We start from the raw sequence: 19,467 nt of genomic DNA, 5'->3' as shown, positions 1-19,467 counted from the left end.
AAATTTATTTGCAGAGCAAAGATGATTTTGTAACATCAGCAAAGGATTTAGTCTCCAACTGCCAGTCCATTACAGAATTTGTGAGGGTTATAGCTGATCATTGCTTGGACAAACACTGCACCAGAGAGTTGTCCATCATTCAAGAGCAGATTGTCACCATTACCAACCAGCTCACCATCATATCCAGGTGTGAAATATAAAGATATATTCATTGCCCACTTAGGAAGGGGACTGAACTAATTCTTTCTTACTACACTGAACAATCACTGGATTATAAACGTCTGTCTACCACTGTCCATTTTATCAGCCCCACTGACCATACAGATTGTAGTCCACCTGTTGATTTGCAGTCCTGTGAAAGACTGGCACCCATCCAGGGTGTGTTCCCACCTTGCGCCCAATGATTCCAGGTATGCTCTGGACCCACCACAACCTGGTCAGGTTCATATCAGAGAGATTATGATTTGGTTGGTGGATCATTTTCGGCACAACAATTGGACATTGTGCTGATATGTGTGGCTCAGAAATAGCAGTGCTGCTAGACTGAAAGCAACCCACCAACCAAAAATATCCAGCCAACAGCATCCTGTGTCCACTGATGAAGGACTAGAGGATGATCAACACAAACTTTGCAGCAACAGATGTGCTACTGTCCCTGACAAGTTGCAAAGTTGCACCAGCAAGGTAGGTGTGTCTAACAGAGTGGACAGTGTTCAAAAACTCAAGCAGTGTTGGTGTGTCAGATGCACTTGTATCGCAACACACACTATCACACCACCACAACATCTGTGTCACTGCAGTGCTGAGAATGATCCACTACAGAAATCATACGCAGTGGGTGTCTTGACCATTGATGTGCATGGTGAAATGCAGAGAAACAGGTGAACTACAGCCTGTAATTGTAGAACTACAAATTGCTTCGCTATGGTCTGTGGAGCTAATAAAATGGACAATGAGTGAAAATGTTTCTAATTCTGTGATCATTCAGTGTACAACTTACCTTCATTTCAGCACTGTCTAGTGTCAACAACCATTAATCAAACACACATGTTAATAGCTCATGTGACCCAAGGGGTGCATGGTGTCTCTCCAGTGTCAATGCAGTGACTCCCGGGTGCAAATCCTCTGATGAAATCCTGGTGAAAAATGCTCAGAACTTGCTGCAGACTGTTATACAGGGAGTGCGAGCTGCTGAGACTGCTTGTATAAAGGTAATAAATGTTAAAGGAGCAATCTGTAATACTGACAGCAAACATTTAAAATGGTTAATGTAGTCTAAATTCAGAACACTGGAGAAAGTGATCTGCCCCCTTCCCCCTCCTCCCCAGATGTGAAGCTCACACAGGTTGCCAGTTTGAGGACAACTGAACCTATATGAAAGAACACAATGGGAGTTCAAGATCTTTGGAACTTAAAAGCTAAAAAGCATGCAAAATAATCAATCCCTTTACATGGAAAAGTATACTAAATTTAATTCAAATATCTACATACATTAGCAAAAAAACTCTAACAAGCTACAATTTTTGATGTTTGATATTTCCACCTTAAATGTTTCACTAGATTCCATATGGATTTTTCCCACCTTATGTTTCATTTTAGAAGGCAAATATTCACAATTTTTGTATTGAGACTTTTAGTTCCACCTTAAAGGGTGTCAGTTCATGATTTGTATTATTTTCCAGCTTTATATAAACATACAATTCCACCTTAAATAGGCTAACCATTGGTTAGAAAAAAACTCCCCGGCCACTGGGGGTGGCTGCCTGTATCGCCAGGCATGTGTTTGTGGACACACAAACCACGGTACCTTTATATTTCTTTGAGTAATTATTGCTTTCATGTTCAGAAAAAGTATTTCCTCTCATTTTACTCCATCTCTGGCCTTGTAGCTTTTTACAATTTGCCAGGGCGTTTAAGGTGAAACAGAATCGATCTGTTGGCCAGCTATGTGTCAGCTATTGCATCATACCTGGCAACACGGGGTGTGTAAACTATACTCAGATTGGGCAGTATCACAGGCAAAACACAATCAGACCTGCTCTGGAAAAGGCTGTACAGACTTTGCCAGTGATGCCAGTATTTTAACTTACCAGCTTTCCTTAATCTCTGATGACACATCTATGTCATTTTATGATTTAGTGCAGTAAATCTATTACATACTGCTTCTTTAACATACTTATTTTTTACTAGCGAATTTGATAAGCAAAATGCACACACCGAGAAATAATATTGATCTTAAGTTGATGTACGTAAGATATTTGAAAACTTCCCCCCACTGCATGCAGTAGCCATCCAAAATTTGGACATTTGTGCATTATATATAAATGTATTAGGTATTGTGTCTAAACAAATCATAAGACAACTGAAATATTCTTATTTGATGAAGCATTACTTGATTATGCTGGTGTGTTCAAAAATGTTTAGAAAGCCAACCAATTTGGATAGTTCCTTTGCACGTCTGCAGTCATTTATCTATATTATGTGATAAAAGTCATATTTTAAGCATTATAGTTCTAATTGCATACAGAAGCCTCAGAAATCATTTAGGCAATTGTAACCATTTGTAAAATTTTATGCAGTTTTTCAGCTTACTCAATAAAATGTGCTATATTCTACAACTGTAAACTACAAGGTTAGTTAACAAAGTTAATTAACTAGTACTAATGGTTGCTAATAAATTAGCATTTCCTGTCTGACCAACCTCACGTCAATGCCTTGTTTTTTAAAATTTGGAAGGGACTCAGACAGCCTGAGCCAAACTCTGAAGCAGCAAAGGCAGCTTCCCTTTGCTTTCAATGGAAAAAGGAACTCCTCATCCACCGCACACAGGAGCAACTGAATCCTGAGACTGATGATTTAGGACTCCGCAAGACTTCATTGCATCCTGCAGCTCCTAGTCTTGTACCGCCCATCAGTGTGTTCAAGAGACAAAAGGTACCAGTCAAAAGTTTGGACACATTAGTGGAATAGGGCTATTAATTGTATAGAACTGTGTACCAGCCCTACCTCTGCACAACCCAAGTTATGGTCTCAAACACATTAAGAGGCGAGCAGTTCTACAAATTACCTTATGACGAGTCCACAGCTGTTCACTGAAAACCATTTCAGGTGACGACCACATGCTGATTGAGAGATTGCCAACAATGTGCAAAGCTGTCATCTATATAAAACATTCTGGTTAAACCATTGTTTTTTGTTTACTACATAATTCCATGTGTTCCTTCATAATTTTAATACCTTCCATATTAATTTACAATGTAGAAAAGTATAAAAAAAATCAAAGAAAAAACATTGTATGAGAAGATGTACTGAATGTACATGTGGAAAATGTCCGAAAAAAAAAAGGAAACCCTCCCTGAATGGGCATGTCCAAACATTTAACTGGTACTGTAAATACCATGTCAGATACTTCAATAAGATACACAGAAATTATTTCAAGACTTACCTGAAAAGTCACACAATGTTCATTTTATTTAAGACGCAATAAAAATGCAAAGTAACATGACGGACAACTTTCAAAGTCTTTTCTCCAAGTTGTAAGCAAAATGACAGTAAAGCAATAATAAAAAAAAGCATCACATAAAACACAATGAAAACCATTATTCAGAATGTGGACTGGGGTATAAAGTGCTTAAAAAAATATTCTAAGTACCTTTTTCAAATCTTTTCAATTTTGCTATCAGAGCTAACAGAACAGAGAGCTGAGGGGAAAAAAAGAGTAAATAAAATAACACTGATCAGCCACAAGACCAAAATGAATTACATGGAGTATCTTGTTACATTCATGGTGGGTTGAAAGCAGGAAAAAGACTCACCTATAAGGGTCTGGGGCATTGTGAGAAGGCCAAATTGTGGTGGTCATAATGTTTTGGTCAGAGCATCTACAAAACAGCAGGTCTCATGACGAGTTCCCAGTATGTAGGGGTTGGTACCTATCAAAAGTGGACGAAGGTAGAACAAACCGTGAACAGCCGGGAGGGACGAGGGAGGGTGGCAGACACAAAAAAAAACCCACAGGTGTGTGAGAGAGTGTATGTGATGCCCTGTGATGGACTGGCACCCTGTTCAGGGTCTGTTCTTTTCTTGTGTCCAGTAATTCCAGGTAGGTTCTGGACAGTATAAAGAGGTTCCTGACAATGGAGGAATGAAAGAATGAAGGTCTGTCGTTTTAATCTGGTGGCTGATTAGTGTAATTGTTGTATATTAGCCATGAGTTTACATACACTGGCACAATAAATACACAGCTTAACACTGCATTTTATATAATAAACTCATACTTTTGATTCATATTCATATTTTTACTGCAGTGTTATGCAATGTAGGATATTTATTTTTTAACCGCAATAACTCAACACATCCCTTTCAGTCACATTGACAGTTTTTTCTCATATCATCTACATAATTACAGCTGTACAACAGCATTCAGAGTAAACTTGATGCACTTGGTGTGTCTAATCTCTATAACTATTTAAGTGGCACTGTCAGTGGACTAATAATATGTAACTTAATTATGCACAGGAAAGTAAAAGAAAATATTATCTTACTTGACTGTGTAGCATTGAAAAATGTATTTACAAAAGCAATATAAATAAATACAAAAATACTTGACAAAGATACAGTTACGCACAGTGAGAGAGTTCTGTGAAGGTGTTAGCGGTCTTACTTAACAGTGTTTACTGACAGAATGGTGAAGCTGTGGGGTCAAAGGTTTTAAATACATCCCTCAGTGGCCTGTCCTTCTTGTCCTCTTCCTTGACGTCATCGTCTTCCTCATTCCGTGCTCCGGTGGTCTGTCCGCTCTGCCTGTTTTGTCGAGAGTCTGTGTAAGCAGGTCGCATGAGTCCTGCCAGAGCTGAAATAGGTAAGTTATGCATAGCGGGTGCTGCCATATGGACAAATGAGCATGTAGGTTCGAGTATTACTGTGGGCATGGCCTGAATGTCACTGCTCTGACTCTCAGAGTCTTCATCGGCAACCTCACTCTTCTTCTCAGCTGCTACTTGTGGTGGTAATGGGGCTTGAGGAGGTAGAGGGCTCTCACGTTTTTGCGATTGCTTTACCATTCCTGCTTTTTCTGGAGCTTCCTCTTCCTCTTGTTTTGGGGAAAGAAAGGTGTGGTTGCGAGGATCATACAGTCTGATGCCCCCAAGCAGTGCTGAGGGGCTTTCCAGTCCGCCTCCACTGGACAATGCCAGGCGAGGAGCATACGGTGGAAGCTTCTCTGAATCTGGTTTTGTTGAAGCTGCCAACTGACCAGTGGCTCCAGTTGAGCTTCGCTGCAATCTTGGATCTACCACACCCACACCAGAAGATCCATCTCTCATGGAAGGCAGCTTGGAATCCAAGCTTCCAGAGCGACTGATCCTAGGATCTAACGCTTTGTGGGTGCGGGGATCTGTTGGCTTCTCAGTGCTAAGACGAGTCTCCAGAGTCCTGCCAGGGGGGCTACCTAGTCTAGTCTCTTTTAAGCGGGTTGCTGCCCAACATGGGTCTGGAGGGACCAGGGCAGATGCGGTAGGATGGTCTGATGGGGACGAAAGGCTACGATTCAGCTGTGCATTTGCAATAAGTGGTGGCAGAGGCAAATTGATGGAAGGTTCCTGTTTGGGGATCAGGAGAGGAATAAGGTCCTCTGGGGCCCACACCACATTGTGAGCAAAGGCTGGCCTCTGAAGGAGGATGTCAACTCGAATGTGGCTGAACGGCTTAAATTGGCAGCGAGGGTCCCTCAGTGTAGCTCCAGGATTAGGATCCAGTGGGATCAAGGCAGCTTTCTCTCGTAGCTCTCTCTCTCCCTCCTCATCCTCCTCTCCAGCAGGAGGCTTCTGAGACATGGTGACTGGGTGAGGGAGATGTAGAGTGTCTACCTTGTAGGAATTTGCTTCCATGGACTTCATCTTGCGTGGGTCTCTTGACAATCTTGGGTCAAATATAACATCAGCTTCCTTCCTGTTGTCTGCAGCATGCTGGTGGGGTTCAACTTTCACTCGAGGATCATTAGAGAGAGTTCTCTCTTTGTGCAGTCTGGGGTCAGCAAGAAGGGCTGGAATGATGCCAGGTGGCTGAGATGGCTGGGTCTTCAGTATTTCATTCTGTTTTTGTAGCGTTTTTAGGATCGCAGTCACACTGCTGCCATCCTCATCATCACTGGAATACCAATTTGTGGTTTCATCTGAAATAAAACCAATTTTTACAGGCATATCTTATTCAAATGTAATATCCTGGTTGTCTTCAAGTGATATACAGTACACACCAGAGATCTCAAGTCAAATCTCAAGTCTATGAGCTCGAGTCCAAGTCAAGTCTCAAATCATGAGTCCAATCACACTGGTGCACATCACTTCATCGCTATTTTCCATGAGTTTAAATCATGCACTGTACTGTCATTTTTGTATGATCACATTTATAAGTATATTTCAATGCAATGTGTAGAACCCCCAAAAAAGCTTCACATTTACAACTGTTTTTTGCAATATTTTACCTATTTTTTCTGCACTACAGGATCCATGGATCAGTAGCATTATTTAGCAGCAGTTATGACTTCCTGGCTGTGTAGCCCAGACATCTCATGCATAACATTTTTCAGTAATCGAAATAACAGAATTCTGGTCAAAAACAAATACATGTTTGTGGTTTACACACATACATACATACATATGATATATATATATATATATATATATCATAATTGTATGTGAAATAAACATTGTTTAAATTTACATTGCATAAACTTATAAAGTCAAAGTCTCGAATTTTAAATATACTTGGAAATTGTTGAATCTGCATTTGTGGATCAAGTCACTCACATGGTTATTGTGGTGTGTATTTGGTCATTTCATTCATTCATTATCTGTAACCGCTTATCCAGTTCAGGGGCGCCAGTCCTTCACAGGGCAACGCAGACACACACACACATTCACTCACACACTCACATCTTCTGACACTTTTGAGTGGCCAATCCACCAACCAACGTGTGTTTTTGGACTGTGGGAGGAAACCGGAGCACCCGGAGGAAACCCACGCGGACACGGGGAGAACACACCAACTCCTCACAGACAGTCACCAGGAGCCGGAATTAAACCCACAACCACCAGGCCCCTGGAGCTGTGTTACTGCGACACTACCTGCTGCGCCACCGTGCCGCCCTTTGTTCATTTTTTCTCATGGATTTTTGAATTTAGAGACTTTCATTTAGCATTTTACTAGATCCACACACAAATGTAGCCTTATCCACAAATGTGGCCAGCAGGCGAACAAGCCATCATTAGGTGGCACTGTTGTTTCCCCCAATGTTTCAGGACTAACTTGTTGCTCTCAGCAAAACAACCCCCTGTAGTCAGGACTGTCACTCCATTGGCTGCTGCAGTAAATGATACACAGCTAACTTTGGCTGCAGATTGGCTAAATAAAAGTGACCATCGAGAAGTGCATTTTCTGTTTAGGACCCATGGGGTATTTGCCCCTCCCTCCGGCTGAGGGAGAGCATCTGTCTGTCTGAAACAAATCACTAATCCAATCTCAAAAATACAGAACACAACTCATTCTGTATCAGCCCAACAAGCAACACGGCATTTAGTGTCCAAATACGGGATGATTTTAAAGTATTTTATTTTACAACCCTAGTCTGCAGCGAAATTATGGAAGTTCCGCTGAACTTTAATGACGTTAACTTTAGGGCATTTTCAAAAGTGATCACCCACTCCTAACTTCCACATTAAAAATTTGCGCAAATGTGTCTCCATTTAAGTTGCCCCCACATGTCCTAAAACAACAGTGCCACCTAGCAGTGGCTTGTTCACCTGCTGGCCTCATTTGTGGATCAGGCTGCATTTGTGTTTGGATCCAGTGAAATGCGAAAGGAAAGTCTCAAAATGCAAAAACCTGTGAGAAGAAATTAACAAATACACGTCACAAAAACCACACAAGTGACTTGACCCACAAACGCAGATTAAAGAATTTATAAATACATTTAAAATTTGAGACTTTACAAATATATGCAATGTAAATTTAAACAGTTATTTATTTTCGCATAAAACTATGATAATATCTATGAAAACCAAAAACATGTATTTATGAATCTACAAATTTCACTAAGACCACAGAATCTGGTATTTACAAAACCAAATTTTAAAGCCACTATCCACTCGTCTGTAGGCATATAAAAATGTGTGTAAAGTTATGCAACTGAATAAGCATGTTACATTGCATACATATATTTATACCATAGTGTAGTTTAATGGTATGAAAATGCTCTAGTAAAAAACTAGCACATTTAGCCTGGGTTTGGACTAGGGCTGTGTCATATCGTATTATTTGCGATAATATCATTATATTGCAAAATGATACAAAACATCCATGTTTTGTTAGAGATATTTTGGCTTGTTTATGTAATGACTTTGTGCAGTTATGCATATGGGAGTAGCTGTGACCTTGAGGCGAGCTTGAGGCCGGAGGGTCACCGGTTCTATTCCTGGGACCAGCAGGGGGAGAAAATTTATTCAGGGCTTAACCCACGGCGCAGAGGTGGTTGGCAGCCCCCTGCTCTGGTTGTGTGTGTGTTCACTGCCCCTAGAGTTTGTGAGGAATTGCTCACTGGTGTGTGTTTGTGTGTTCACTGCCATGGATGGGTCAATTGCAAAGAGGCAAGGGGATCAATAAAAGGTGTTTTTTTTTTCTATTTCTTCTTCTTCTTCTAATGTGGCATATGTTCATAAATGAGTCACAATATGGTGCAAAATGGCTCTGTGGTTTAAGAATTTGTTCCCAAAATTTGAGTCACTTTAGTTGTGTGTAGGTGGTTTGGTAGCAAAATAAGATGTACAAAAACATAGTAATATGTAAGGTATACAAGAAGAATGTAACATCAAAAGGAGAAAACGCAACTACTTTTACCACCTCAAGCAGAAGCATCCAGTTGAATATGAGGAAAGTGAAGGGTGGGAAGAAAAAAAAAAAGGCAGATAAATGACACTGACTCTAACCTAGAATCCATTTGGCATTTGTTTATTTACTGTGAAGTTTTAATGGTATAACTGTTTACTTTTTCTGTTTATTATGCACATAACTTTCTGCTTTTTAGCTTTGTGGTAGATTTTTATTTTATTTTATACAAAATCAGAATCTTGGTAACTTACTGTTGTTTACAAGATAACCAAATGTTTGCAGATTTATTTTGTATGTTTATTAAGTTTATTACTGTATTTATTTTGTATTTTGCATGTTCTGAAACTTCCAAACCATATCATTTGCATTCATTCATTCATTATCTGTAACCGCTTATCCAATTCAGGGTCGCGGTGGGTCCAGAGCCTACCTGGAATCATTGAGCCCAAGGCGGGAATACACCCTGGAGGGGGCGCCAGTCCTTCACAGGGCTACACAGGCACACACACACATATTCACTCACACCTACGGACAATTTTGAGTCACAAATCCACCTATCAACGTGTTTTTGGACTGTGGGAGGAAACCGGAGCACCCGGAGGAAACCCACGCGGACGCGGGGAGAACACATATCATTTGCACTAAAATATAATTGAAGCAATTATTTTGTTGCAATATTATGTTCCTGCAACATGCAAGACCAAGTTTATCCCTGTCCAACTCAACTCTAACAGAAGAAATGCAAAAGTAAATAAATAAATAAAAAAAATAGAAAAAAAACACTCATTCAAACACTCTCAAAAGACGTCATTCTCTACACTATTCTCTCATTATCACATTCATCATTTCACATAGAGATAATGGTTTGAAAAAAAAGTATGAAAATGAATGGAAACTACCTTTAAGGGATACCTCAGTCACAATTTCAGACCTGAAGGGAAAACTTAAGAATGCCTGGGTCTTTCCTTTACCTTTGTCTTTTCCGTGGGGTGTAAGGCCCTGGCCATCAGAGTTTGGCTGGTTCTGATTCAGGTGTAGAAGCAGAGCCTTCTGGACAGCTGGCAATAAGTCTTGCATGCTACTATGGGATTCTACACTGTGCTGCTTATGCTGCTGAGAGTCCTGCATGGACTCTGACTGGTCGTCTCCTCAGAAAAAAGATCATATATATGAAAGATCATTGCAGGCTACATGATAAAGCTTTTTAAGCACATGAATTGTAACTGGGGCCTAACATTCATTCATTCATTCATTGTCTGTAACCAGTTCTTATCCAGCTCAGGGTGGCGCAAGGCAGGAACACATCCCAGTCCTTCAAAGAGTGACACACACTCACACCTATGGACATTTTTGAGTCGCCAATCCTGAGACCTAACAGCATAATGCAAATGTTCCCATGTTACCTATTCCACAGGTTTTTTAAATTCACTGTGATTAAAATATATCTTTTGTCCTTATTGTAAGTGTAATTATCACTAAATATCCACCTGTGTAAAATTCAGAAAAAAAAATCCAAAATGTATTATAATAAACCAATCAAATTTTGAGCCTACCTTCTAGGCCAAGTGTTTGGCTGCTGAACAAGTTTCTGAAAATCTCTGAGTGACCCACTGTTTGAAAGGGTACATTCTTCTGCATCTGCAGGTCAGGCATAGACTGAAATGAGCCCCCCTGCTGGTTCATCTGTGGATTTTGATGGTTTATTTGTTGCAGGCTGCCATGGAAGTGCTGACCTGGGAGTACAGGGGGTGGCATAGTAGGGCCCTGCCCAAAACCTTGAGACGGTGGACTTTGAGGAAGGCCTGAACCTGGGAAGGGAAGGGAAGGGCAACAAGTAGAGCCAGGGGATCCTGGAGGTGGGGGCTGATGATTGTGGCCTGGGGACATCATGCTATCAGACTGTATGTCCTCTGGAATACCAGTGAACTGAGCTGAGCCTTCACTACCCTGAAACTGTCCAGAAGGGGGAGATGAACTGTTGTAGAAATTGGGCCTGAAATAAGGAAAATCAAAAATTATCCCCAAGGACAGATCCTAGACAGAATTCACCAAATAGTTCCGTGTGTCAAATAGAAGTTATAGTAAAACAAGATGTACCTTAAAGCAATCTTCTGTGCCAAGTCCACAGTTGGCTGCACTTTGATTTCAAATAGTGAGGGGATCTTCTTGTTCCCATCTTGTGGGCTCCCTGAGCCAGGGGTTGGCAGTAACCCTATCCCTGGAGGTGGTCTGGGCAAAGGAGCTATACCTTGCTTTCTCAGATCTTCCAACTCCAACTCATCCTCATGGGTATGATCTTCATCAGTGTTCAAGATCTGAAAAACGTGATGTAATATGAAAGAAATCTAAATTGTTAGTATTTAAGTTTAGCAATAATAAGATTAAGCATAGAAGGTATGAGTTTTAGAACTTTTACCTTATCCAGCAACTCTTTGGTAACATCAGTTAAAGGATCATGAGAGAATTTGCAGTTGTCTCCCTGGTAGCACTTTGCTCCAGTGTGGAAGAACTTACAAGGATATTCATGTGCAATTTCATGTCAAGGACAAAATACATGAAAAGCACATGATCAGAATTTAATACATACTTAACTCATACAAATGTATCCACTAAATAAATCATTTTTAAAGGATATTGTGCATGTAAATGCATTTTTCTCCTTTAGTGCAGTATCCCTGGACATAGAACTTGCACAGCTCTTTCTTTTTCTCTGGAACAACATTGTCATGCTCAAACTTGCACTGGTCACCCTGGGCAGAGAAATCATTATAATCACTTCCATGCAAAAACAAAAGTTATACAACATATTACTGATGATGAAAATGAATTTACCTTAATGCATCTACCTTCAATGAAATATTTACAGATATTTCTTCCATTATGCTCAATTGTATGCTGATTGATAAACTCTTGACTCATGATATGACGTTTTTTCTGGAACATATGGCCTTTGGCTTCCTGTAGGGATATTTGAATACTAAAGTCAGACAGACAACTCACTGGTGAAATGTTGTCAAAGACCATTTAAGAACCTCACCACAGCTCCATCAACACCTCCTCCATATTCTCCGCCTCGTCCTCGACCCTGACCCCAGATCTTGCCTTTCTGTTTCTTGTTTTGGGCAACATGGCCCCTGCCCAACCCTCCTGCACCACGGCCTCGACCACGCTGGCAACTAACTAAAAGGTAAAAGAGGGAATGCATGAGTATATAAGCCAATTCTTTAAGCCTCAAACTTATACAGAGCTGTTAAAATAAGTAAATTCCATTTTAAAAACTTTTTTTAAACTGATCAAACGTTTAATGTAAATATACAACAGTACAAAACTACACAGAACATACACTGTTGCACTTTCATGCTCGATCTGTTTGTGTGCTCTTTAGGTGATCTGCCTTGGCTGGAGGTGGATGAATCTTTAGCTTGCTTGTATTTGGACAGCTCCTCGTTGAAATCATTCTGGTCTTCGTCATAATCATATTTCTCCTCAGTCTCACTGTTTTTGTGCAGGGTCAATCTTTGTTTTATGTGAGCCCCGCTGTGTTCATGCTAGATACAGGAAGGTTACACATGAGAAAAAAAATGGGGACAGAAAGGGTTATGATGTTCATTTTTAAGCATAGCAAATAAATTCGAAATTCTAATATCTTACATGTGCAAATTGGTCATCATAGTCCCGGTAAGTGCCTTTGCTCTTCTTGCTCTTTGATCTCTCTTGATGGCCATAATCAGAGTCGTAACTGTCAGAGCTGGAGTCACTGGATGGGGAGTGGTGCTGGGAAATATTAAGAAAAACAAGGACACGGTGTCACTGACAAAGCACAACCACACCCATTTGAGCAGTCTCCAAAGATGAGTTAGTATGTGAGAAAGTGTGCCTCTTGTGGTGCAATTGCTAACAGAAATGAAAGACTATGAGAGTATGTATATGATAGAGCTTTTCCACTAACTAGGAACCAGAAAGATTCCCGTTCACGAGCCTAATTTGGAACCGTTTGTCACGTTTCCACCAACATAAACTGGTTTGTAAATCATAAAAGTTAGTTTCCAGCAGGAAACTGGTTCTTCAGTGTAAACATGACATAGTTTGTGGGTGTGTTGAGCTTAAGAAAGTCCAGAATGTATTTTCTGGGTCTGTTTACCACGATTTGAGGTGTGCTGGCCAGAGCCATGACTCTGGTGACTGAGGTGTTTTGAATTGAATAATTAGAAAGGAAAACTCTAAAATAACACATACAAAGACAAAACGGTTTAAGGGGAAAATGATAATACCTTCTGTCTGTCCCTTCGCCTTCTTTTAGACTTCCGTTTCTCTTTTATTTTTTTGTGTCTCTTATGGGAGTGCCGATGAGCTTTGTCTTCTTTATCCCGTACTTTTTCTTTATCTCTCTCTACAACTTCATGTTCCACTTTGATTTCCTCTTCTTTTTCTTCAATTCCAATCCCCTCATCATCAATCTCTCCATCCTCTAATTCACCGTCTTCCCTTTAAAATTCAAAAAGTTTCTCTTCAGTATTAAGGAAAATGATTTTATCAAGAGAAATGACAACATTTCTATTGAGCTACACCCATACTTGTTTAACAAATATACTGAACCTTAAAGGCAAACCTTGGATATATGTGCACGTTATCTGAAAGACACAGTCCAGCCTGGTATGAATTCAAAAATAATTACCCTAGTTTTTTGGTTTTATCACAAAATTCCACAAGAACCAGGATCAATAACTACAGTAAAAACATAATAAATGTTTCTTTAAGAATCCTATTTTGCAACTGTAACAGGCTATAACAAAACAGGCTTTATGAGTCCAAGGTAAAATATTACACTGCAAGTAATTTTGTAAGTTTTCCTAAATTCCAAATCCATGTCTCACACACACATACATACACACACACACATATACATACACATATATATATATATATATATATATATATATATATATATACACCAAATTGTGTACCAATAATGTGTTTTATAGGAAATGCTGAATTTTTATAGACCATTTTGTTTTTTTGCATCATGGGAAAGGGTGAAGTCTTATTACTGGACAACATGGTTGATGCCATACCAAAATAGGATTTTTTTTTCTTGAAACTTCATGCACCTCACAACTATACAATGACTTTGGGGCTTAGGGCATTTAAGGGGCCATAGAATGAAAAACTGGATTGACAGCATAGTTGAACAGGGAGGGTTTGGTACATGGAACGGACATACCATGAAACTCAACTACAGGGGCTGTACATCTTTGTTACAACCTTAAATCAATAATACTTATGCACTTGTCACCTATACCAAAACTTGCCACAAGTAACCAGCAAACCGTGTTAATATAAAAATAAAAATAGACATCAGGCATTTGTGCAGCAACATATTGATTTACAGCATGTATTACTTTAAACCAGGACACAAAATTACTGTCTATACCCTCCTGTCTTGACTTTCATATCCAAATGACAGATGTAAATGTTTTGTAAAATTGCACCTGAGCATTTTTTTTCATCATGCCTAAAGTCACATACTTAAACATCAGACATCAATCAAAAATATTTACTCAGTGAAATATATTTACTATGTGTACTTACATTCTATATAACTTATTTAAATGTAAATTATAAACAACTACACATACTATTTAAATAATGTCATGACATAACTGACCAGGAACGTCTCAAAACAATAATTTAAATAGTAATGCTGTTACCAATTTGATAGCCTGGTTTATGTAAACCATTAGGCTCAGTTAAAGCCAATTCCGGACAACTTTTTCATGTAGATTCTATATTTAGACTGCTGTGTAGTCAAGTTCAGTAACAGATGGACAGTCTAAAATTAAACATGAAAATGTGGCAGTATTTGTAAACAAAGGGAAATGTATAGTAACACTTTGTTAGTGGTTATAGATTTTAATCTTTATTCCCTATCCATGCAGATAAATATCAGATTGATTATTTTTTTACGATTGTTTGAAATTTTTACTTCAATGTATTACAATTTAGGGGCAACTTACACAAATCAAGTATTTTTTTAACGCAGCAGGGAGTATTTTAAAAGCTATCAAATAAAACTGTCAAAGAAGCAAGTACTGAAACTGGAATTCGGGGCCTGAATATATACAATTTCTGATATATACAAATTCTGAATGTGTTTTAGTTTTCCCCAGGTACCCAGAAAGACAATAACTTCGCTTGAGTTTGTATTATGCAAGTGACCTCCACACCTGAAAAAAAAATTATATATATATATATATAAAATTTTTATCACACGTAGTAATCCCTCATCTGGTTTAACAGGACGTTAAAAAAACAACCAGTCCTCGGCTCTGCCATACTGAAACCGAGCAGGGAACTTCTACACGCCTCTCTGATCAGTGAGTGTTCAGCAAGATGGGTGGGGTTACGTTTTCCGTGACAAGTCATAGGGGCGTGGTATCACGCGCGTCATATCTCTATTCAAATATTCAAACACCTTCAACCGACTTCATGAAAATACTCTAACGAGAGCTGTTAATGTCTGTCTCCAAAAATATTTTTTATTAAACAGGTCGACCGCGACTGTAACTTACAGCAGATAAAGAAAAGCAATGAGAAAATGGAGACGACGGGCAATGGAAAAAAACACGGGTCTCTGGCTTTTACAAAATGTGCTCGGAAAATGACAGTACATGCACTAAGAGATGGTCACCTCGCTGTTACTGGGGGGAGGCCTCTTCACATTAACTAACAGAAAAGTGCACGTGCTCCTGACGTCGAAGAAAAAAAAATCAAGTGAAAAACATAACCACAAAAAAGCCCTCAAAAATACAAATCATCCTGCACAGAAGCAGATAAGAATGTTACTCGACCTTTCATCCCCTGCCAGCTCAGAGTCTGTCATGTTTTTGTCAAGAACGGGGTTTGGGGGACAGGAGAAGAGGCTCACGAAAGCCATGATGGTTGGAAACGGAGCTGCTCTTCTCCGCAACAAGAGTGAGATGCATTCAGTCACTCATGGAGACACGTTGGCTTGTTGTGAGAGATGACGAAGGATTGTATTAGTCTGGAAAAAACTCACGGTTACACGTCTCAACAATGAGACGGTTAACAGACATTATCCTCTCTCATGTCACTGATGATATTTTTATGCTGTAAACACAGCTTTGATACCCCAACTTTGTTTACGTCCCGTCGGCTGGTTGCTGCCTTGGTGCGATATTGCAGACGGAGGGAGGAACACAGAATCTTATTATTTTCGACGCATTCAATAATATCTCCTTCGGACATGGCGGCCGTTTCAGTTTTCGCAAAATGGCCGTGAGAACGATGAACTAGAACTAGTCTCAGCCCGCACACATATTTGACCAATGAGCACTGCGTAAGCCTCGCGGAAAACGCCTCAGAAACTCATCTAATTGGTCAAACGACTGGCGCCTAGACGTTTGTCACGACTACAGTCGTTTCTATTGGTTCCCGAAGATGTCAATAACACTGTCTCCACCCAGTGAGAGAAACACGCCCAGTTACATTACGGAGTTAAAAATAGTGTCCCCATTCTCCACATAGTACTATGTGCCGATCTTAGTAGTACGAGCTGGACAAGCTACAAAATATTAATATACTACACTATTTCTAATAGAAAGTGATGAACCGTTGCTATGACAATGCTTGCCAAGGTGCGATACTGAAGGCTATTTTGGTGTAGGTTTTCTTTGACACAAATGAATTAAAAATGGCCTATAACTTTAGCTTTTACCATGTTACATTGAAATTGCAAAAGCGATTCCGTAGAAGAGTGCTGCTTTATTAGGTGTACAAGAATGTTTTATTGTGTGTGTGTGTGTGTGTGTGTGTGTGAGAGAGAGAGAGAGAGAGACATATAATGTAAAGAAGAACTTGTCACTGCATTCTTTCCATCAAGGAAAAAGCTTCTGCACCAATTCATTATGTTCTTGGAGATAATTCCCAGACAGCGAACATATATCTGTTGTAAAAAGGCTGGCACACCACTGTAGACCATTACTGGTCCACCATCGGACCACTCAGATTACTGTCCTGTGTACAGGATATAACTAATTTCTAATCTCTTCAAACAGATTTTAAATTCACAGAGACTTTTATTCTGGAGAACAAACTAATACAAATATTACCAACAACTATGTGAGATATAATAATTAGTATGCCTGATATAAAATGATTATGCTAAAAATGTTGACACTGTGCTGGATTCAAATTATTTACTAATCTAATTTATAAAGAATAACAAAAGAACCTAATGAAGGAAAAAATTGTATATTGGACTGTGAATGGAAAACTGTGCACTAGTGGACCTCCAACTTTGACCTTAGTGGACTAACTGTGTTCCGCCATCTACTTGCTATCAGGGTTGTGTCAAAAGATATGTGTGGGTTTTGTTTCAGATGATTAAAATATGATTTCAATGTTAGCATTTGTGAATAACCATATTAATATTTATTTTTAGTGGTTTTTTTTTCTTTTTTTTATAAAATAACAATTGTTGTTTTTAATACTATGCAAGCAACCATAAAATAACAGAAGATAGAATGATTGAATTCTGAATTTCAATTATATATTGCACAAAAATGCTTTTATTTTTATACTTAAACTTGAATGTTGTTCCTGTTTTAGCTATATTGTTAGCCAGCTGGTTAACATCAGCTATATATGTATAAAGGTTTGCTCCAAGGTTTGGACATCTGTTACGGAGAGTAGAAATTAAATAAAATGTATAATTTAAGCTTTTTGTTTGCTAAGATGTATAATTTACAGGGAGAGAGGGAGATTATAATCTATAGCAGGGGTCGTCAACCCGCGGCCCTTTGATCCCTCTGATGCGGCTCAGCTTTTGAAAATAATTACTGAGTATTAATTACAATGTATTTTATTTTAGTTCGTTCATTTTCAAAATGTAATTCAATGAAGATTATGGCGATCTTGTAACATCTAAAATATTTTAATTTTTAAAATATTTTGTCGCTCTTAATACACGTCACAACTTCCAACGTGCGACACCCGCCAATGTGCGATTTCTTGAACTTTTTGACAGCTGACTGCACGGTGCCAGTAAAAAGATGACGGCACGCAGAGAGAGGACAGCATTTTTGTTTGCTGCCAGTGGATAATTTAAGTTCTGTTTTTTCCCCTATTACTACAAGGACTCAAATAGACATTGAGTATTTTACTTAACCGTCAACCCAACATCTTTTTTTCGGAGTTAAAATATTTTGTTACATGCAGAAATGTTATTTCATTTTTCTGCATTCGTTCATTAATTTCATAAATGTAACACAGTATAGTTTGTTTATACATAGCACAAAGGCAAAGAAAAAAAAAACCCCTGTTATATGCAGTGTTATTTCATGTAAAATTTCAAAAGGATTTTGTGGCTCCCAGTGTTTTCTTTACTGTGTGAAATGGGTCCAAATGGCTCTTTGAGTGGTAAAGGTTGCAGACCCCTGATCTATAGTCATCTCATGCAGACTCTAAAGGAGGGTCTGGGTGACTGGGATCCTGAAGTTCCTCTTCTGGCTAGCCATTATCCTACATCATTAAGTGGTACAGGTAGTGCATTCCACATCCCCTACTTCCCTACTGTTCACAAGGTCAGTCAAAATATCATAAGGCATTTCATTCCACTTCCAACCTAACATAGCTTTCATGACCTAGGTGCAAGGTTTTCACAGCTGGCTGGTTCATCTCCCTTCAAGCATGTGGTTGGCAGCATGGATGGTTGCCATGTAAGGGTGAAACATTTTAGAACAATTTAGAAAGTATCATGTTTATATATGTCATTTCAATTAAGTAAATAATTTTTATTTTATCTCACAAGCTTTTCCAAAATCATCAGCAGTCCTTTCTGGCAGCAGCCTTCCTACTTTCTTACCTCTCCCTCTACTCAGTAATGCAGTGTTGTGTTATTGCGGCTACCAGTGATATATTACATAAATTTCACATGGAACTGGTGGCACTGAGTATGCGTTAAACGTGCCAGTGGGTCTTGTTACATCAGGGGTCTTCAAAATTTTTAATCAAAAGGCCAGCTCACAGTTTTTCAGTCTTTCAGGGAGCTGGACTGCAGCCAGAGAATAAAACATAGAAAAGGAAAACAAAAAATGATAAATCATGTCATAAAGTCATTTTTATTTTGTCTTTCTTGTTTTATTACAGACAAAATAAAAATGACAAAAAGACAAGGATGAATAAGTTAAGAACAGGGACACCGCCTCCCTTACCCGGAGTAGGGTTACCGGGGCCTCACCCTGGAGCCAGGCCTGGGGGAGGGGCTCCTTGGCGAGCGCTTGGTGGCCGGACTTTCACTCATGGGATCCGGCCGGGCTCAGCCCCAAGGAGTAACATGGATCCACTCTAGGTAGTAATCAGGGTCTGGTGCATTGTGGATCGGGTGGCAGCCGAGGTCGGGGGCCCTGGCATTCTGATCCTCAGTTACCGGAACTGGCTTTTGGAACATGGAACGTAACCTCTCTGGTGGGAAAAGAGCCTGAGCTGGTGCGCGAGGTTGAGAGGTACCAGCTAGATATATTTGGGCTCACCTCAACACAGAGTATGGGCTCTGGAACCAATCTC

The 19,467-nt window shown here is 39.4% G+C and overlaps 1 protein-coding gene and 1 long non-coding RNA gene across 5 annotated transcripts; one reads left to right on the top strand and one right to left on the bottom strand.

The window, feature by feature from the left end:
- Nucleotides 1–92: 92 nt before the first annotated feature.
- On the top strand, nucleotides 93–2,929 carry LOC136705458 (uncharacterized). The gene is made up of 3 exons (XR_010804064.1): nucleotides 93–187; nucleotides 1,094–1,211; nucleotides 2,737–2,929. It is a non-coding gene; the product is annotated as an uncharacterized lncRNA (long non-coding RNA).
- A 504-nt stretch (nucleotides 2,930–3,433) lies between these two features.
- On the bottom strand, nucleotides 3,434–16,173 carry LOC136705457 (zinc finger CCCH domain-containing protein 6). Of its 4 annotated transcripts, none has more exons than XR_010804063.1 (13): nucleotides 15,732–16,173; nucleotides 13,155–13,368; nucleotides 12,535–12,657; nucleotides 12,227–12,431; nucleotides 11,921–12,063; nucleotides 11,716–11,841; nucleotides 11,519–11,633; nucleotides 11,300–11,409; nucleotides 10,981–11,198; nucleotides 10,437–10,876; nucleotides 9,855–10,031; nucleotides 3,816–6,172; nucleotides 3,434–3,701 (listed from the first exon to the last, which is right to left on the bottom strand). XR_010804063.1 is itself a non-coding variant. In XM_066679045.1 (13 exons), the coding sequence occupies exons 1-12, from the start codon at nucleotides 15,815–15,817 to the stop codon at nucleotides 4,674–4,676; spliced, it is 3,456 nt and encodes a 1,151-aa protein (XP_066535142.1). In that variant the 5' UTR covers nucleotides 15,818–16,173; the 3' UTR covers nucleotides 3,434–3,932; nucleotides 4,664–4,673. The 4 variants fall into 4 exon arrangements, 3 of the variants coding, with proteins under 3 accessions (XP_066535142.1, XP_066535141.1, XP_066535143.1); XM_066679045.1 differs by having other exon boundaries at nucleotides 3,434–3,932; nucleotides 4,664–6,172; XM_066679044.1 differs by having other exon boundaries at nucleotides 3,434–6,172.
- Between the last annotated feature and the right edge of the window lie 3,294 nt (nucleotides 16,174–19,467).

Source organism: Hoplias malabaricus, chromosome 8 (genome assembly GCF_029633855.1).
Source record: "Hoplias malabaricus isolate fHopMal1 chromosome 8, fHopMal1.hap1, whole genome shotgun sequence".
Taxonomy (NCBI): domain Eukaryota; kingdom Metazoa; phylum Chordata; class Actinopteri; order Characiformes; family Erythrinidae; genus Hoplias; species Hoplias malabaricus.
This window is presented reverse-complemented; position numbering and strand designations above follow the sequence as displayed.

Bases quoted from the DNA above. Each gene is read 5' to 3' on its own strand.
- LOC136705457 (XM_066679044.1), bottom strand. From the start codon at position 15,817: ATGGCTTTCGTGAGCCTCTTCTCCTGTCCCCCAAACCCCGTTCTTGAC. The intron at 11,842-11,920 runs GTGAGGTTCTTA...ATATCCCTACAG, and splicing joins GAGGTGTTGATGGAGCTGTG to GAAGCCAAAGGCCATATGTT. The intron at 11,410-11,518 runs ATATCCTTTAAA...ATGAAATTGCAC, and splicing joins AAAATGCATTTACATGCACA to ATGAATATCCTTGTAAGTTC.